Here is a 20,480-nt window from a genome sequence, read left to right as displayed (position 1 = left end):
ACCTGCAGCTGATTGGTTGGACTGAGTTGATTGACAGATGTGTGTGTTGACCAGCCTACAGCCACGGCAGAGCTCGACAGGACAGATGACCAGGTGTATGTGGGTGTCATGGCGATGGTGAGAGATGTGGTGCAACTGAAGAATGATGTCAACACACTGCACCCGTCGGAATACCCAAACGCTGTCAAGGTAAGGTTTGGTGTGTTTGAGTGTCTTCAGTTCCAATCCCTCTGAATTTGTTTTTTGTATTTTGAATCTCTCGCCCTCTCTCTCCTCTATATGTGTCTCTCTCTCTCTCTCTCTCTCTGTCAGGCCGTGGGGTTAACTCTTCGTAGTCTGATCCGTAGTGTTGATGAAGTTCTACCATCACTACACAGCTCTGCCAGAACAGAGGTACCGTATGGCCCTCTCCCTGAATACCAGACCACTCTCTATGCCGCAGGGTAGGGGTCAATTCCATTCAAACTCCAGTCAATTCAGGAAGTACACTGAAATTCCAATTCTCTTCAATGCTTTTCAATTAGGAACATTTGGAATTGAAATCTGGTTTGTTTCTGAATTGACTGGAATTGAAATAGAATTTACATTTTACATTGACCCCAACCAAAACAAACATGGCCTCGTACTCTCTCTCGGAGAATCTCAATTGCATTTCCTTGATTACTCAGAGGGGAGGGACTTCTAATTGAATGGGTTTTGAGGAGGCGATGCAAGAAATCAAGGAAATGTAATTAAGATTATCCTCTCCTCCTCTCCTCCTCCCTCCCCCCTCCTCTCCTCCTCCCTCCCTCCTCCTCTCCTCCTCCCTCCCTCCCCCTCCCCCTCCCTCCCTCCCCCCTCCCCCCTCCCTCCCTCCCCCCTCCCCCCTCCTCTCCTCCTCCCTCCCCCCTTCTCTCCTCCCCCTTTCTCTCCACACCCTCCCGCCTTCCCCCTTCTCTCCTCTGCCTTCCCCCCTCTCTCCTCCCTCCCCCCTCCTCTCCTCCTCTCCCCCTCCTCTCCTCCACCCCTCCCTCCCCCCTCCTCTCCTCCACCCCCTCCCTCCTCTCCTCCATCCCCCTCCCTCCCCCCTTCTCTCCTCCTCTCCTCCTCCTCCCTCCTCTCTCCTCTCCTCCACCCCCCTCCCTCCCCCCTCCTCCCTTCTCTCCTCCTCCCTCCTCCCTTCCCCCTCCTCTCCTCCTCCCTTCCCCCTCCTCTCCTCCTCCCTCCCCCCTTCTCTCCTCCAGATCGAGGGAACTGAGAGGCTACTGAATAAGGATCTGGGAGAGTTAATCGCTAAGATGAGATTGGTCCAGCAGAACTCTGTGACATCACTGAAGGGGGAGTGTCAGAGGCAAATGTTGGGCGTCGCCCACACCTTGGCCCTGGACTCCAAGAACCTTCTGGATGCCGTGGACCAGGCTAGGATTAAAGCTAACCTGGCCAAGCCCTAAACCACACACACACACACTTCACTTCCTTCATGTACCTTATAGAACATTTTACAGATGCTGATTTAGATTTTCAGTAAGACATTTAGCAGAGCTTGTTGTCCCTATTTGAATGTGTTCTTTATTTTACTGTATGGCCTTTTTTTACTGTGTTTTATTTTACATGTTTGGTACGGAGAGACGGAGAGATAGTAAATAAAGTGTTTCATCATGGTAATCAAAGGATGTGTGTGTGTGTGTGTGAGAGAGAGAAGCTGAGTCTCAGTGGTCTCACTGCTGAGAGACTAAATATGGCTTCCTGTCCCACTTACCACTTTTATACACGTACATAAGCTGTGAAAAGATGCCCTGACCTTAGATAAATCACCTCTGGTCTCTGCCCTCCCACCCGTACGGGAGGACTGCTCCCCCTCAGCCCAGTCAAAGCTCTTCTCTGTCCTCCCACCCATACGGGAGGACTGCTCCCCCTCAGCCCAGTCAAAGCTCTTCTCTGTCCTCCCACCCGTACGGGAGGACAGCTCCCCCTCAGCCCAGTCAAAGCTCTTCTCTGTCCTCCCACCCGTACGGGAGGACTGCTCCCCCTCAGCCCAGTCAAAGTGACTTTTCCCCTTATTAGCTCTGACTGCTGATAGTAACTCTGATGGAAAGTGTACTGACATATGGCTGTCTCACCTAGCTATCTGAATATACTAACTACTGTAACATATGGCTGTCTCACCTAGCTATCTGAAGATGAATATACTAACTACTGTAATATGTGGTTGTCCACCTAGCTATCTGAATATACTAACTACTGTAATATGTGGTCGTCCCACCTAGCTATCTGAATATACTAACTACTGTAATATGTGGTTGTCCCACCAAGCTATCTGAATATACTAACTACTGTAATATGTGGTCGTCCCACCTAGCTATCTGAATATACTAACTACTGTAATATGTGGTCGTCCCACCTAGCTATCTGAATATACTAACTACTGTAATATGTGGTTGTCTCACCTAGCTATCTGAAGATGAATATACTAACTACTGTAATATGTGGTCGTCCCACCTAGCTATCTGAATATACTAACTACTGTAATATGTGGTTGTCCACCTAGCTATCTGAAGATTAATATACTAACTACTGTAATATGTGGTCGTCCCACCTAGCTATCTGAATATACTAACTACTGTAATATGTGGTTGTCCCACCTAGCTATCTGAATATACTAACTACTGTAATATGTGGTTGTCCACCTAGCTATCTGAAGATGAATATACTAACTACTGTAATATGTGGTCGTCCCACCTAGCTATCTGAAGATGAATATACTAACTACTGTAATATGTGGTCGTCCCACCTAGCTATCTGAATATACTAACTACTGTAATATGTGGTTGTCCACCTAGCTATCTGAAGATTAATATACTAACTACTGTAATATGTGGTCGTCCCACCTAGCTATCTGAATATACTAACTACTGTAATATGTGGTTGTCCCACCTAGCTATCTGAAGATGAATATACTAACTACTGTAATATGTGGTCGTCCCACCTAGCTATCTGAATATACTAACTACTGTAATATGTAGTTGTCCACCTAGCTATCTGAATATACTAACTACTGTAATATGTGGTTGTCCCACCTAGCTATCTGAAGATGAATATACTAACTACTGTAATATGTGGTCGTCCCACCTAGCTATCTGAATATACTAACTACTGTAATATGTAGTTGTCCACCTAGCTATCTGAATATACTAACTACTGTAATATGTGGTTGTCCCACCTAGCTATCTGAAGATGAATATACTAACTACTGTGATATGTGGTCGTCCCACCTAGCTATCTGAATATACTAACTACTGTAATATGTGGTCGTCCACCTAGCTATCTGAATATACTAACTACTGTAATATGTGGTTGTCCACCTAGCTATCTGAATATACTAACTACTGTAATATGTGGTTGTCCCACCTAGCTATCTGAATATACTAACTACTGTAATATGTGGTCGTCCCACCTAGCTATCTGAATATACTAACTACTGTAATATGTGGTCGTCCCACCTAGCTATCTGAAGATGAATATACTAACTACTGTAATATGTGGTCGTCCCACCTAGCTATCTGAATATACTAACTACTGTAATATGTGGTAGTCCCACCTAGCTATCTGAATATACTAACTACTGTAATATGTAGTTGTCCCACCTAGCTATCTGAAGATGAATATCCTAACTTGTTATGTACGCCTCTTGGAGGAGGGAAAGGATGACAGAGAAGTTTTCCGTTAACAGGGAATTTATTTCCTTCACACGGTAATGTAAAGGGTCTGGACAGAACCAAAGCAAAGAAAGCAAAAGAGCCCCCTCTCCTACCTACCCATTACTTACCTATCTTAGCACCACCTGGTGCGCTAACCAAAATACAGGGGATGGTCCGCCCAGGTCTTAACCTGTTGAGGATCTTATCCCGATCTTATCCCGGTATTGGGATTCATTGTCATGTGACCATGGCGGGGAATTCAAAACTGCAAGAGTAATCATTTCAAAAAATCAAATAATCAACTATTTTCCTCCATTTGAAAGATATATCTCCTAAATCTAACCACGCTGTCCGATTTTCAGAGGCATTACGGAGAATGCATAAAGTTAGGTTATGTGAGGAGAGTACATTGACAATAGCTGCGTGTAATGTTTAGCCAATTCAAAGAAGGGCATCAACAGACAGAAAACTAGCTAGAATTATGCACTTACCTTTGACAATCTGCATCAGATGACACTCATAGGACATTATGTTATACAATACATGCATTTTTAGTTCCATCAAGTTCATATTTATATCCAAAAACAGCATTTACAGTCGCGGTGAAATTCAGAATTTTTTTCGGCTCGAATGCACCCAGTGAATCCAGCATTACAAATCACGGAATTACTATTCGAAAACATTGGTAAATTATAATATTGTCATTCAAAGAATAATATATTATCATCTCGTAATTGCTACCGAATGGCCAGATCTCAAAATAACTTTACTGGGAAATCACATTTTGCATAAACTGGGTACTATGCTAACAACAATAAGCTATATGCTAAGCTAAGCTAAGCTATACCGTTAGCATTAGCATCATCTAATATCGATAATAACATTCTAAATATCCCCTTACCTTTGATTATCTCCATCAGAAGGCGCTGCCAGAGATCCCAGGTCCAGAACAAATGTGGTTTCTTTTGACAAAGTTCATAATTTATGTCCAAATAGTTAGCGTTCAGTAGGCTCCCACAAAATGAGGTGGGCAGTGTAAAGTCACGTCGAAAAGCTAAAGAAAACCTAGTAAATAATCTATTTACGTTTGTTTAAACATGTCAAACGTTGTTTAGCACTAATCTTTTGTTCCATTTTTAACGTGAAACATCAGTAAACATCAGTAATATTTTCACACAACCTATCAAGTGTCTAGAATAAACGATAATGACAAAGGCACTCTTCTCAGATTCATGCGCAGGCGCAAAAAATGAAGTGATGACGTGTCAACTTGTAAGCTTTCTAATTCGGTCTGTATTCATGACAGATGCTTCCAACAACTTTCTAAAGATCGTTGACATCTAGTGGAAGCAGTAGGAGTTGCGAACTGAATCCTTTCTCACTGTGGTATCTTTAAAACAATGACACTAAATAGTACAGTCACAAAATTCTCATTTTTTTTAATCTATTTTTCACAGGTTTTTGCCTGCAATATGAGTTTTGTTATACTTACAGACACCATTCAAACTGTTTTAGAAAATTCAGAGTGTTTTCTATCCGAATGTGTTAATAATATGCATATCCTAGCTTCTGAGTTGGTGTAGGAGGCAGTTAAAAATGGGCACATATTTCTTTCAAAATTCTCAATACTGCCCCCGTGGCCCGTAGAGGTTAACTAGTGTGCATAGACACAGTAAATACTACGAGTATATGTATGCCCATAAGCCTCTTGCCTAAGCAATCCCAAGGTGCCTTCCCCTTCCCCCCTTGGAACAAAATCAGAATAATTACTAACATAAAGTGAACAATTTCAATAATCAAAAAGACAGTCCTTTTGCAGGACCAGCTACAAAATACTTTACAACAGTTATACAGGACATAGAGTTGGTAATTGAAGACAGCTGTATCTCCTGATGAGAGGGCGGGGTCAGAGCTCCAATCATTGATAGGGCTGACCAATCAGCTGCTTGAATCCAGGAAGCCATTTCCTGACACACCCAACACAGAAATCGGGGAACGTAACATAACTACTGTGATGTGGTTGTCTCACCTAGCTATCTGAAGATGAATGACCTGTAAGTCGCTCTGGATAAGAGGGTCTGCTAAATGATTAACATGCTGTAATCAGGACTTTTTGAAGTGTAAAAATGTTTAACCATTACAAATCCTATTTTCCCTAACCCTTAAGCCTAACCCTTAAACCTAAACCTAACCCTTAAGCTTAAAATAGCACTTGAACAAATTCAGGACCTGACTTTTAAAAACAGTTCTTGTTTTCCTACCTTTTCAGGATATTAAGGTGAAATGTGAGGACATTGGGGCAGGGGCGGTTCTGGTGTGTGTGGGGGGGGGGGGCAGTGCCCCTGTGACAACAATTTTGGCCCCCCTAAATGTGGAGTATGAAATAATTTTTACATAACTAATTTTTGCTATTGTTCTTTTTTTACATCCGTTATTAGACAGCGGCAACGCGGAACACTAATGATTATGAACATGGTCTTTTACCTGCTAATGCAGTGAAGAAAACGATATGACAACAATAACGTCTAATATAACTGGCCCCTCTAACAGTACAACTGGCCCCAGCTTGGTCCCCACCAGTTGAAATGGTCTAGAACCGCCACTGCATTGGGGTGCTGATAATGTAGGAAAACTAGTACGCGCACACACACACAAAGCCTCCCTTTCCAGTTCTCACCAGCAGAGGGGGCTCTCTTTTGGAACCTTTTTTCTAAGAGTGCAGGGGGCCGTCGCTAACTGCTAACCCAGAGAACACAGACCAATCAGCCCAGAAATACTCTGCTGTGTTTCCATCCTCTACCCTTTACCCAGAAGGGTGCACTCATTCACTTCCCCTCATGCATTTAGAAACATTGGATTTGTGTAAGCATCCCTCCAGCTCTACCTCCCTCACCCCCCCAATCCCTCTATCTTCCCCCTCTATCTTCCTCTCTCTCTCTTTCTACTATTCAAAGGCAGATCTATCTATACATTGAACATTAGAGAGAACAAATTCTGTCTTTGAACATACAAATACAGATTTTTTTTTTTTATTCACCAATAAGTCTTAGTTGATAAATAGGTAAATCTTTATAAAAAAAAAATTGGGGGGGGGGGGAAGCAGGTAGGATGCTTCTTGAAGTTGTGACTTGGCTGGAGTGACCTGGGTCCAGTTCCTCAACATTGGGATATGCAAAAAACACACTTGTACATGTGTGAAATGGGGCCAGTGGCGCAATGGATAACGTGTCTGACTACGGATCAGAAGATTCTAGGTTCGACTCCTGGCTGGCTCGAAGACATATGTATTACACCTGAAACCCCACCTCTTTAAGGAATACCTGGGATAGGATAAAGTAATCCTTCTAACCCCCCCCCCCCTTTAAAATGATTTAGATGCACTATTGTAAAGTGGTTGTTCTACTGGATATTATAGGTGAATGCACCAATTTGTAAGTCGCTCTGGATAAGAGCGTCTGCTAAATTACTTAAATGTAAATGTAAATGAAATAGGACAAATATAAGCACCCGCCTAAATAATAATAATAATAATAATAATAATAATAATAATAATTAATATTAGTATTATTGCACACACACACAGGGTTCTAGATCATGCCGGCCAGCCAGGGTGGTAAGAACAATCCGATGGTTCCCAGGAGACACACGATGATGAACATCCACAGGAAAATACGATCTATCACCATGGCAACGTACTTCCAGTCCTCCTTCACCTGGACACACACACACACACACACACACACAAACAAACCACACAGGTTAACATTGTAAAAAGACCACAAAACACACAAATCCAGAGACAGATTCTACTCAGTTCTCTCCCCTCGCTCTCCATCTCCCCTAAATCGTGTGTTGTTGGTCAGTAGGGAGTTGTAGTTCTCTGTGTGGTACAGTAGGGAGTGGTAGTGCTCTGTGTGGAACAGTAGAGAGTGGTATTTATCTCTGTGGTACAGTAGGGAGTGGTAGTGCTCTGTGGTACAGTAGGGAGTGGTAGTGCTCTGTGTGGTACAGTAGGGAGTGGTAGTTCTCTCTGTGGTACAGTAGGGAGTGGTAGTTCTCTGTGTGGTACAGTAGGGAGTGGTAGTTCTCTGTGTGGTACAGTAGGGAGTGGTAGTTCTGTGTGGTACAGTAGGGAGTGGTAGTTCTCTGTGTGGTACAGTAGGGAGTGGTAGTTCTCTGTGTGGTACAGTAGGGAGTGGTAGTTCTCTGTGTGGTGCAGTAGGGAGTTGTAGTTCTCTGTGTGGTACAGTAGGGAGTGGTAGTGCTCTGTGGTACAGTAGGGAGTGGTAGTTCTCTGTGTGGTACAGTAGGGAGTGGTAGTTCTCTGTGTGGTACAGTAGGGAGTGGTAGTGCTCTGTGTGGTACAGTAGGGAGTTGTAGTGCTCTGTGTGGTACAGTAGGGAGTGGTAGTTATCTGTGGTACAGTAGGGAGTGGTAGTTATCTGTGGTACAGTAGGGAGTGGTAGTTATCTGTGGTACAGTAGGGAGTGGTAGTTATCTGTGGTACAGTAGGGAGTGGTAGTGCTCTGTGCGGTATAGTAGGGAGTTGTAGTGCTCTGTGTGGTACAGTAGGGAGTGGTAGTGCACTGTGTGGAACAGTAGAGAGTGGTATTTATCTCTGTGGTACAGTAGGGAGTTGTAGTTCTCTGTGTGGTGCAGTAGGGAGTTGTAGTTCTCTGTGTGGTACAGTAGGGAGTTGTAGTGCTCTGTGTGGTACAGTAGAGAGTGGTAGTTATCTGTGTGGTACAGTAGGGAGTTGTAGTTCTCTGTGTGGTACAGTAGGGAGTGGTAGTTCTCTGTGTGTTACAGTAGGGAGTTGTAGTTCTCTGTTGGTACAGTAGGGAGTTGTAGTGCTCTGTGTGGTACAGTAGAGAGTGGTAGTGCTCTGTGTGGTACAGTAGAGAGTGGTAGTTATCTGTGTGGTACAGTAGGGAGTGGTAGTGCTCTGTGTGGTGTAGTAGGGAGTTAGTTCTCTAGTGTGGTGTAGTAGGGAGTTGTAGTTGTTTGTGTGGTACAAAAGGAAGTTGAAATTCCCTGTGGTGCAATAGGGAGTTGAGGTTCTCTGTGTGAAGCAGATTCTACATTTTGCTCTCTATGTATCCTAACTCAGTGTTGTTGGTCAGTAGGAAGTGGTAGTTCTCTGTGTGGTACAGAAGGGAGTTGTTCTTCTCTGTGTGGTAAAGTAGGGAGTTGTAGTTCTCTGTGTGGTAAAGTTGGGAGTTGTAGTTCTCTGTGTGGTCATTCCCTCAGATCTTCTGGCACTGGTCCTGTAGTTGTTCTGAAGGTCAGAACCAAAACTTTTGGTGAGTTGACCTTCAGTCACTATGATCCTGGCCTTGGGTGTAGGAAACAGTTGTAGAATGTCTGGTGTAGGAAACAGTTGTAGAATGTCTGGAGGAGGGAACAGTTGTAGAATGTCTGGTGTAGGAAACAGTTGTAGAATGTCTGGAGGAGGGAACAGTTGTAGAATGTCTGGAGGAGGGAACAGTTGTAGAATGTCTGGAGGAGGGAACAGTTGTAGAATGTCTGGAGGAGGGAACAGTTGTAGAATGTCTGGAGGAGGAAACAGTTGTAGAATGTCTGGAGGAGGAAACAGTTGTAGAATGTCTGGAGGAGGGAACAGCTGTAGAATGTCTGTATCTTTGAATGCATTAGTCTTTTGTCCACTTGTTTTATTATTGTTTTACTATGTTAATTTGTCTCATTTAGAAAACAGTTTTTATATTTCTCACCTTGTATTATTTTGTTTGTCAAGCTCTTTGATAAATGTGCTCTATAAATTAAGTTGATTACAGTAGGGAGTTGTAGATCCCTGTGTGGTGCAGTAGGGTGTTGTAGTTCTCTGTGTGGTGCAGTAGGGAGTTGTAGTTCCCTGTGTGGTGCAGTAGGGGTCTCACAGAGAAGTCTTGGTCCTCGGCTCTGAGGTGTTCAGCGATGTAAGTCACCCCCTCCAGGGCTCGTAACACTGCAGGAGACAGGGCTGGAGCTGGGGCGTGGGCCATACCAACATCAGGATCTGGGGGAGTGTAGTCCCAGTCTGGGGTCAGACTCAGATTGGGGGGCCGCTGGGTGGTGTGAATCTTGGGGATGAGGGGGGTGTAGACGGGCAGGCGGGGAGAGGGAGGGGGAAAGGAGAAGGATGGGGGAAGCCTCAGCCCCACCCTTAACCCCGCGTCCATCTCCGTATCCAGGTAACCATGGCGAATCACATCCTCGTCCTCGTTACCATGGAGATCAACATCGGACTCCCGCATGAGCCAGCTGTGGGCTGTGGAATGCGACGAATAGCGGGAGGGGCCAGCCGTTCCGAAGGTTACGAAGGGGTGGAGTTTGCCGACTAAGCCCCTCCTCCTGAGGTCAAGCGGGGGTCGTTTCATGCAGAGCCACCGGGGAACGGCAGACAGGAACAGTGTCCGAACCCAGCGAGGCATGGTGTGAGTAGCAGAGGAACGATGGTGGACGTTCAGGACAAACACCGTTATGACAATAGACAGAGTGACAAAGATCATGGTGAAAAGGAGATACTCCCCAATGAGAGGAATCACCAGGGAGGTGGAGGGGATAATTTCAGTGATGAGCAGGAGGAAGACAGTGAGAGAGAGTAAGACGGAGATACACAGGGTGATCTTCTCTCCACAATCAGAAGGCAGATAGAACACCAGGACGGTGAGACAGGAGATGAGGAGACAAGGGATAATGAGGTTGACAGTGTAGAATAGAGGCAGGCGTCTGATCATGAAATAATAGGTTATATCAGGGTAGATCTCATGGCAACAGTCATACTTCTTAGTGTTGTAGGTTCCCACTGCAGTCACTATAGCCCATTCACCGCTCTCCCAGTAGTCCTGGAGCAGAAACAGAGACACAGCAAGGGCTAGGGTGTGTGTGTGTGTGTGTGTGTGTGTGTGTGTGTGTGTGTCTGTGTAAATCTGTGTATGTGTAAATGTGTGTGTGTGTGTGTGTGTGTGTGAATCTGTGTGTGTGTGTCTCCGTGTGTGTGTAAATCTGTGTGTGTCTCTGTGTGTGTGTGTGTGTGTGTGTGTGTGTGTGTGCGCGCGCGCACAACACCTACCTTCAGATCGACAGTATCCCCTATAGGCTCTAGATCTATCTTAGCTCTGTCGTAGGTCCAGGAGCCAAACTTCATTTTACAATTCTGCTGATCGAAGGGGAAGAAGGTGACGTCTATAGAGCAGGAGGACTTATAGATGGCCGGGGGAACCCAGCGCACATGACCACTATGGAACAGATGAGCCTTGGTCATATGGGTCACTGAAAACTCACCATCAGCACTGGGGAGAGAGAGAGAGAGGGAGGGAGGGAGGGAGAGCGAGGGGAGGGAGGGAGAGAAAGAGAGAGGGAGGGAGAGAAAGGGAGCGGGAGGGAGGGAGAGAGAGAAAGAGAGTGGGAGGGAGGGAGGGAGGGAGGGAGAGAGAAGAGAGGGAGGGAGAGAAAGAGAGCGGGAGGGAGGGAGAAAGAGAGTGAGAGGGAGGGAGGGAGACAGAGAGACAGAGAGACAGAGAGAGAAGAAGATAGAAAAAAGGGGGAGGAAGACTCTTCATACCAGGGAGTGATGTGCAGTACTACTACCACTTCCTGTCTTATTCTAAAACATTCCCAATAGAATCTAAAGACCAAAACAAGGGAAAGGCATGTTGCTTCATTATTCTACAAATCAAAGGTGAGTAAAGGAACCCTAAGCGATGCTCGTTTAATTAAGGAGTGTTAGAATGATATGTGAATGTTGATGATGAATTCTGTGTGATGTGTTCCTCTGCCGGGGGGGGGACACGACTGCCTGATGCAAGACAGCCTTATCTTTACAACTGGTGGTGAGAAAATCAGGTAGGGTGCTTTTAGAACCACAGATTACTGTTTATAGAACCATAACTAGAGAACCACAGATATCTACTTTATAGAACCATAGATTTCTGCTTTATAGAACCACCACTATAGAACCAAAAAGTACTGTTTATAGAACCACAACCATAGAACCTCAGATTACAGCTTTACAGAACCACAACTAGAGAATGACAGATTACTGTTTATAGAACCACAACCATAGAACCTCAGCTTACAGAACCACAACTAGAGAATGACAGATTACTGTTTATAGAACCATAACTAGAGAACCAAAAAATACTGTTTATAGAACCACAACCATAGAACCTCAGATTACTGTTTATAGAACCACAACCATAGAACCTCAGATTACATCTTTACAGAACCACAACTAGAGAACCACAGATTACTGTTTATAGAACCACAACCATAGAACCTCAGATTACAGCTTTACAGAACCACAACTAGAGAACCACAGATTACTGTTTATAGAACCATAACTAGAGAACCACAGATTACAGCTTTACAGAACCACAACCATAGAACCACAGATTACAGCTTTACAGAACCACAACCGTAGAACCACAGATTACTGTCTATAGAACCACAACTATAGAACAAAACATTACTGCTTTATAGAAACAACTAGAGAACCACAAATTATTGTTTATAGAACCACAACTACAGAACAAAACATTAATGTGTTATAGAACCACATCTAAAGCACAAAACATGACTGTTTTATACAAACACAACTACTGTATAGAACTATGAATGAATTACTGGCTGTCCACCTGGTCGTGCTGCTGCTCCAGTTTCAACTGTTCTGCCTGCGGCTATGGAACCCTGACCTGTTCACCAGACATGCTACCTTGTCCCGGACCTGCCGCTTTCGTCTCCCTCTCTCCTTACCTCTTTCCCTCTCTCCCGCACCTGCTGTCTCGACCTCTGAATGCTCAGCTATGAAAAGCCAACTGACATTTACTGCTGAGTTACTGACCTGTTGCACCCTCTACAACCAATGTGATTATTATTTGACCCTGCTGGTCATCTATGAACGTTTGAACATCTTGAAGAACAATCTGGCCTTAATGGCCATATAATCTCCACCCGGTAAAGCCAGAAGAGGACAGGTCACCCCTCAGAGCCTGGTTCCTCTCTAGGTTTCTACCTAAATTCCTGCCTTTCTAGGGAGTTTTTCCCAGCCACCATGCATTGCTTGCTGTTTGGGGTTTTGGGCTGGGTTTCTGTAAAAGCACTTTGTCACATCTGCTGACGTAAAAAGGGCTTTATGAATAAATACATTATATTGATTGATTGATTGATTGATACTGTTTATGGAACCACAACTATATAACCACAGATTACTGCCTCCTCCTGAAGAACTAATTGATCACTTCACGTCATTGTGTGTGTGTGTGTGTGTGTGTGTGTGTGTGTGTGTGTGTGTGTGTGCGTGACTGACTGACTTGTTATAGAGGACGATGTCAGGTACCCAGATCAGTTCAGAAGGTACTCTAATGGACGTTACGTTGTCGTAGTCAGATGGACGCCACCGCAGTTTATAGTCACTCCACTCCTACACACACACACACGATACGATTAAAGTCACTCCACTCCAGGAGAGGGTTAACCACAGGACAAACAAGAATACTTAAAAAGTCTCTATCGTCTCAGGAGCTTTCACCATGCGTTCTGAATGTCATGCGTTTACACAGGAAGCCAAATTCTGATATTTTTTCACTAATTGCATCTTTTGATCAATCAGATTAGCTCTTCTGACCAATAATTGGTCTGCCTGTGTAGATACAGCCATAGACATTCGAGGAAAGTAGAGACAATAAGAAAATACAATGGAAGACCATTCTTTCCTGTTTCAGCCACTAATATAACAGAACAGTTTTCTAACCTGTTTCAGCCACTAATATAATAGAACAGTGTGTCTAACCTGTTTCAGCCACTAATATAACAGAACAGTGTTCTAACCTGTTTCAGCCACTAATATAACAGAACAGTGTTTCTAACCTGTTTCAGCCACTAATATAATAGAACAGTGTTTCTAACCTGTTTCAGCCACTAATATAATAGAACAGTGTTCTAACCTGTTTCAGCCACTAATAGAATAGAACAGTGTTCTAACCTGTTTCAGCCACTAATAGAATAGAACAGTGTTGTAACCTGTTTCAGCCACTAATATAATAGAACAGTGTTCTAACCTGTTTCAGCCACTAATAGAATAGAACAGTGTTATAACCTGTTTCAGCCACTAATATAATAGAACAGTGTTCTAACCTGTTTCAGCCACTAATATAATAGAATAGTGTTTCTAACCTGTTTCTAACCTGTTTCAGCCACTAATATAACAGAACAGTGTTTCTAACCTGTTTCAGCCACTAATAGAATAGAACAGTGTTCTAACCTGTTTCAGCCACTAATATAATAGAATAGTGTTTCTAACCTGTTTCTAACCTGTTTCAGCCACTAATATAACAGAACAGTTTTCTAACCTGTTTCAGCCACTAATATAACAGAACAGTGTTCTAACCTGTTTCAGCCACTAATATAATAGAACAGTGTTTCTAACCTGTTTCTAACCTGTTTCAGCCACTAATAGAATAGAACAGTGTGTCTAACCTGTTTCAGCCACTAATATAATAGAACAGTGTTCTAACCTGTTTCAGCCACTAATATAATAGAACAGTGTTCTAACCTGTTTCAGCCACTAATATAATAGAACAGTGTTCTAACCTGTTTCAGCCACTAATAGAATAGAACCGTGTTCTAACCTGTTTCAGCCACTAATAGAATAGAACCGTGTTCTAACCTGTTTCAGCCACTAATATAATAGAACAGTTTTCTAACCTGTTTCAGCCACTAATATAATAGAACAGTGTTCTAACCTGTTTCAGCCACTAATATAATAGAATAGTGTTTCTAACCTGTTTCTAACCTGTTTCAGCCACTAATATAATAGAATAGTGTTTCTAACCTGTTTCTAACCTGTTTCAGCCACTAATATAATAGAACAGTGTTTCTAACCTGTTTCTAACCTGTTTCAGCCACTAATATAATAGAATAGTGTTTCTAACCTGTTTCCAACCTGTTTCAGCCACTAATATAATAGAATAGTGTTTCCAACCTGTTTCTAACCTGTTTCAGCCACTAATACAATAGAACAGTGTTCTAACCTGTTTCAGCCACTAATAGAATAGAATAGTGTTTCTAACCTGTTTCTAACCTGTTTCAGCCACTAATAGAATAGAACAGTGTGTCTAACCTGTTTCAGCCACTAATATAATAGAACAGTGTGTCTAACCTGTTTCAGCCACACGTTGGTGGTCATCATCTGGTTCTTCTCATCCTGAGGGTGAAGGATGGATAGATATAGGTATAGGGGTGTATAGGTATAGGGATGTATAGGTATAGGGTATAGGGATGTATAGGTATAGGGAGGGATGTATATGTATAGAGAGGGATGTATAGGTATAGGGAGGGATGTATAGGTATAGGGAGGGATGTATAGGTATAGAGAGGGATGTATAGGTATAGAGAGGGATGTATAGGTATAGAGAGGGATGTATAGGTATAGAGAGGGATGTATAGGTATAGAGAGGGATGTATAGGTATAGGGATGTATAGGGATGTATAGGTATAGAGAGGGATGTATAGGTATAGGGATGTATAGGTATAGGGAGGGATGTATAGGTATAGGGATGTATAGGGAGGGATGTATAGGTATAGGGAGGGATGTATAGGTATAGAGAGGGATGTATAGGTATAGAGAGGGATGTATAGGTATAGAGAGGGATGTATAGGTATAGAGAGGGATGTATAGGTATAGGGAGGGATGTATAGGTATAGAGAGGGATGTATAGGTATAGGGAGGGATGTATAGGTATAGAGAGGGATGTATAGGTATAGAGAGGGATGTATAGGTATAGGGATGTATAGGTATAGGGAGGGATGTATAGGTATAGAGATGTATAGGTATAGGGATGTATAGGTATAGGTATAGGGATGTATAGGTATGTATAGGTATAGGGATGGATAGATATAGGGTATAGGGATGTATAGAGAGGGATGTATAGGGATGTATATGTATAAGGATGTATAGGGATGGATAGAGATTTGGTTGATTGAGTGATAGATTATTTGTAGAAAACATGAACGAGTCATCTCACCACGTCTATGAGTTGTGCGATGGACAGACCGAACTTGACGATGACAACGTCGCTGATGTTTCGTACGGGGCGGGACCACTTGTTATAGCCAATGAACAGCCTGTTGAACAACTTGTCCTCTGCATGGGCATGAGTCCAGTCATCACTTAACCCTGAGAAAGAACCCCCCCCACACACACACACCCACACACACACACACACCCACACACAGACACACACACATGTTTACATGGACCGAACTGAAGAATGATGTCAACACACTGCACCCCTCATAATACCCAAACACTGTCAAGGTAAGGCTTGGTGTGTGTGTGTGTGTGTGTGTGTGTGTGCGTGTGTGCGTGTGTGCGTGTGTGCGTGTGTGCGTGTGTGCGTGCGTGCGTGCGTGCGTGCGTGTGTGAGGTCATAGCTCCTCTCACCGGCTCCAGAGGGACCTTTGCCACTGACAGTCGCCCCAAGCACCTGCAGATCAGAGTAGCATCGGGTGTGTGTGTGCGTGCGTGTGTGTGTGTTTTCTGCCGCTGAGCAACACAATTAGACCAAACCAAATTATGAGAAAGCAAAAAGATAACTATTTGACACACTGGAAAGAATCAACCAAAAAAACGGAGAAAATTGGAACGCTATCTGGCCCAAAACAGAGAGTACACAATGAGCATTGTGACTGGCCCAAAATTAAGAAAATCCTTGACTATGTACAGACTTGCTATTGAGAAAGGTTGCCCTAGACAGACCTGGCTCTCAAGATAGACAAGCTATATGCACAATGCCCACAAAGTGAGTGAGTGAGTGAGTGAGTGAGTGAGTGAGTGAGTGAGTGAGTGAGTGAGTGAGTGAGTGAGTGAGTGAGTGAGTGAGTGAGTGAGAGAGAGAGAGGTGGGGGGATAGTGAGAGAGAGAGAGAGAGAGAGCGAGGTGGGGGATAGAGAGAGAGAGGTGGGGGATAGTGTGAGAGAGAGAGAGAGAGAGAGGGAGCGAGTTGGGGGATAGTGAGAGAGAGAGAGGAGGTGGGGGATAGAGAGAGAGAGGGAGAGACAGAGAGAGAGGTGGGGGATAGAGAGAGACAGAGAGAGAGAGGTGGGGATAGAGCGAGAAAGAGGTGAGGAATAGAGAGAGACAGAGAGAGAGAGGTGGGGGGATATAGAGAGAGGTGGTGGGTGGATATAGAGAGTGAGTGGAGGTGGGGGGATAGAGAGAGAGAGGTGGGGTGATAGAGAGAGAGAGGTGGGGTGATAGAGAGAGGTGGGGGATAGAGAGAGAGGAGGTGGGGGGATAGCGAGAGAGAGGTGGGGGGATTGAGAGAGAGGTGGTGGGGGGATATAGAGAGTGAGTGGAGGTGGGGGGATAGAGAGAGAGAGGTGGGGTGATAGAGAGAGAGAGGTGGGGTGATAGAGAGAGGTGGGGGATAGAGAGAGAGGAGGTGGGGGGATAGAGAGAGAGGAGGTAGGGGGATAGAGAGAGAGGAGGTGGGGGGATAGAGAGAGAGAGTGAGTGGAGGTGGGGGAATAGAGAGAGAGGAGGTGGGGGGATAGAGAGAGACGGAGAGAGAGAGAGAGAGAGAGGTGGGGGATAGAGAGAGAGGATTTAGGGGGATAGCGAGAGAGAGGTGGGGGGATAGAGAGAGACAGAGAGAGGTGGGGGGATAGAGAGAGAGAGAGGTGGGGGGATAGAGAGAGGGAGAGAGAGCGAGAGAGAGAAAGAGATCGGGGAAAGAGAGAGAGAGGTGGGGATAGAGCGAGACAGAGAGAGAGAGAGAGAGAGGTGGGGGATAGAGAGAGAGGGAGGTGGGGGGATAGTGAGAGAGAGAAAGAGATGGGGAAAGAGAGAGAGGTGGGGGATAGAGAGAGACGGGGAGTGAGAGAGAGAGAGAGAGAGAGAGAGTGGGGGATAGAGAGAGTGGGAGAGAGAGGGAGGTGAGGGGATAGAGAGAGACGGGGAGAGAGAGGGGGAGGGAGAAGATGAGAGAGGTGGGGGGGAGAGCGAGAAAGTGAGGAGGTGAGGGGATAGAGAGAGACGGGGAGAGAGAGAGGTGGGGGGATAGTGAGAGAGAGAGAGAGGTGGGGGGATAGTGAGAGATGGAGAGAGAGAGAGGTGGGAGGATAGTGAGAGATGGAGAGAGAGAGAGAGGTGGGGGGATAGTGAGAGAGAGAGAGAGGTGGGGGGATAGTGAGAGAGAGAGAGAGGTGGGGGGATAGTGAGAGAGAGAGAGAGGTGGGGGGATAGTGAGAGATGGAGAGAGAGAGAGAGAGAGAGAGAGAGAGAGAGGTGGGAGGATAGTGAGGGAGGGATTAGATGAGAGGAAGGATAGTTGAAGAGGATGGAGAGAGAGGGGGGGATAGGAGAGATGGGATAGAGAGAGAGAGAGAAGGAGAGAGAGAGAGGAGAGAGACGAGAGAGAGGAGGAAGGAGAGAGAGAGATAGACGAGAGAGAGAGAGAGAGAGAGAGAGAGAGAGGAGAGAGAGAGAGAGAGAGAGAGAGAGAGAGGTGGGGGGATAGAGAGACGGAGAGAGAGGAGGTGGGGGGATAGAGAGACGGAGAGAGAGGAGGTGGGGGGATAGAGAGACGGAGAGAGAGGAGGTGGGGGGATAGTGAGAGATGGAGAGAGAGAGAGAGGTAGATTTGAGTGTAAAGTGTTCTGCTGGGCCACTCCGCTATAGAAGGTCATCAGGCTTTATTAGTTATGATTGGCCTTGGACCATTAATTCAATATACATCACGTCAGTAGGCTAACTGGGAGATAAATTGTCTCACATAATCAGTAACAGCTTTCAGTAACTAAACCTGCCACCTACAGAAAAAAAGGCTTTAGGATCTATAGACAATACTCAAAACGGACTATCCTTGAAAATAAAATCATTTGATGAGCATTGATTGTCAATGGATATTGGATAAGTCTGAAAAAGTCATAATTCAGTTTAACAACATGATGCTATACTGTTTGGGCACAGTTTGGTTGTGCATAACGCTTTTTTTTGCCGAATATAAAGCCTCACTTTCTCACTTTTATTTTCCCAGGTAGATAAGCCTATACATAGGTTGGCAACGCCAGTGGGCACAGACACCGAACAAGCGGGGCGCCTGAGGCTACAGAGACACTGTATAACTTACCCGGGTTGATGAGGATTAAACCGTAAAACACTGCGGTTCGCATGACTAAGAGGTATCCGCTGTTTCCTTCCATATTCCATATTTTAAACATTTTTTTTTTTTTACATGTATATAAACGTTCCAAGTGAACGGAAAAGTCGCATCAAACAGTGCTTATTCCCTTGTCCCTTCGTGATCTCTAGTCCAGCCTACCACTATCTAAATCCTGAGAGACTGAGAGAGATGGAACTAACCACACTCTGTCTGCAGCGCTCTGTCCTCAACAAGATCTCACGGTTTGACTTCAATATTCAACGTTTGTCCAGGGGGGGGCTCAACAAAAAATGTCGACATTTAGCCATTCATTCCAAATGGTTTAAGCGACAGCCCCTAAAAAGCAACCAATCCTTTTGAAAACACCCTATGTGGCATCGATATGAGTCAGAAACATTTTTTCTATTGTCAAAATTGACTACAAAGTCTCATCTAAAACAGAGTTTGTAACCTCAGTGCGTCACAATGAGTAAATGAAGGCAGGGTTTGATTTACAATTGTTTCAACAAATCATGCCCCACGTTTTGCAAAGCTCCACGTAGTAATGGTCCCTCCGCCCACGTCGCTTCCCTTCCTTGAATAGGGCTCCGTTGTTTGATGGCCCCAAATGCGTACAAAGGATCACAGGCCCTATACGGATTGACCATGCCTCCACAGCCAAAGTTCTATGGTTTGTGTGACCCTAGCATGCAGAATAGGTGCATGGAGGTCGTCGGTCCCCATGTCTGCACCAGTAATGCTAGCTTCGTGTGCAACAACCAGTGGTGGTGAGGATAACCAGAGAATATAATGACCTCTCTGGTATAACTTAGCTAACAACTTTAGATAACATTATTGCTGGTTATGTAGGTAGCTATCTTTTCAAAAAGCGCGGCAGGCTAGTTAATGTTAGCTAACAAGGTAGGCTAACGTTTGCTAACAATGCAGGCTAGCTAACGTTTTAGCTAATGTTAGCGTATCTAGCTAAGTAACTAAGTAACTAGACTATATACAGGTGGGTAACGGTACAGTCAATGTGTGGGGGCACCAGTTAATTGAGGTAATATGTACATGTAGGTAGAGTTATTAAAGTGACTATGTATAGACGGTAACAACAGAGAGTAGCAGTGGTGTAAAAGGGGGGAGGGGGCAATGCAAATAGTCTGGGTAGCCATTTGATTAGATGTTCAGGAGTCTTATGGCTTAGGGGTAGAAGCTGTTAAGAAGCCTCTTGGACCTAGACTTGGCGCTCCAGTACTGCTTGCCGTGCGGTAGCAGAGAGAACAGTCTATGACTATGGTGGCTGGAGTCTTTGGCAATTTTTAGGGCCTTCCTCTGACACCGCCTGGTATCGAGATCCTGCATGGCAGGAGGCTTGGCCCCAGTGATGTACTGGGCCGTTCGCACTACCTTATGTAGTGCCTTGGGGTCGAAGGCCGAGCAGATGCCATACCAGGCAGTGATGCAACCAGTCAGGATGCTCTCGATGGTGCAGCTGTAGAACCTTTTGAGGATCTGAGGACCCATGCCAAATCTTGTCAGTCTGCTGAGGTGGAATAGGTTTTGTTGTGCCCTCTTCACAACTGTCTTGGTGTGCTTGGACTATGTTAGTTTGTTGGTGATGTTGGTGATGTTGACACTAAGGAACTTGAAGCTCTCA

General features: G+C 44.7%; 2 protein-coding genes, 1 long non-coding RNA gene and 1 other non-coding gene across 7 annotated transcripts in view; 2 read left to right on the top strand and 2 right to left on the bottom strand.

Moving 5' to 3' along the window:
• Positions 1–1,649, top strand: part of ptk2ba (protein tyrosine kinase 2 beta, a) — a 46,128-nt gene extending 44,479 nt beyond the window's left edge. For all 3 annotated transcript variants that reach the window (XM_029730870.1, XM_029730868.1, XM_029730871.1), the window contains 3 exons: positions 55–189; positions 313–393; positions 1,224–1,649. In XM_029730870.1, the coding sequence (XP_029586730.1) occupies positions 55–189; positions 313–393; positions 1,224–1,430 (423 nt within the window). In that variant the 3' untranslated portion in view covers positions 1,431–1,649. The remainder of the gene's footprint in view (positions 1–54; positions 190–312; positions 394–1,223) is intronic.
• Positions 1,650–3,695: 2,046 nt separating this feature from the next.
• LOC115172146 (uncharacterized) lies at positions 3,696–5,485 on the bottom strand. Its single transcript, XR_003871397.1, has 2 exons — positions 5,333–5,485; positions 3,696–3,867 (listed from the first exon to the last, which is right to left on the bottom strand). It is a non-coding gene; the product is annotated as an uncharacterized LOC115172146 (long non-coding RNA).
• Positions 5,486–6,879: 1,394 nt separating this feature from the next.
• trnar-acg (transfer RNA arginine (anticodon ACG)) lies at positions 6,880–6,952 on the top strand. Its single transcript has one exon. It is a non-coding gene; the product is annotated as a tRNA-Arg (tRNA).
• Positions 6,953–7,253: 301 nt separating this feature from the next.
• Positions 7,254–19,134, bottom strand: chrna2a (cholinergic receptor, nicotinic, alpha 2a (neuronal)). Of its 2 annotated transcripts, XM_029730866.1 has the most exons (7): positions 18,809–19,134; positions 15,701–15,852; positions 14,836–14,880; positions 12,989–13,098; positions 10,750–10,969; positions 9,575–10,522; positions 7,254–7,390 (listed from the first exon to the last, which is right to left on the bottom strand). In XM_029730866.1, exons 1-7 carry the CDS (start codon positions 18,897–18,899, stop codon positions 7,265–7,267), a joined length of 1,692 nt encoding a protein of 563 aa, XP_029586726.1. In that variant the 5' UTR covers positions 18,900–19,134; the 3' UTR covers positions 7,254–7,264. The 2 variants fall into 2 exon arrangements, with proteins under 2 accessions (XP_029586726.1, XP_029586727.1); XM_029730867.1 differs by lacking the exon at positions 14,836–14,880.
• Positions 19,135–20,480: the final 1,346 nt, after the last annotated feature.

The sequence above is a fragment of the Salmo trutta genome, chromosome 33 (assembly GCF_901001165.1).
Source record: "Salmo trutta chromosome 33, fSalTru1.1, whole genome shotgun sequence".
In the NCBI taxonomy this organism is placed as follows: domain Eukaryota; kingdom Metazoa; phylum Chordata; class Actinopteri; order Salmoniformes; family Salmonidae; genus Salmo; species Salmo trutta.
This window is presented reverse-complemented; position numbering and strand designations above follow the sequence as displayed.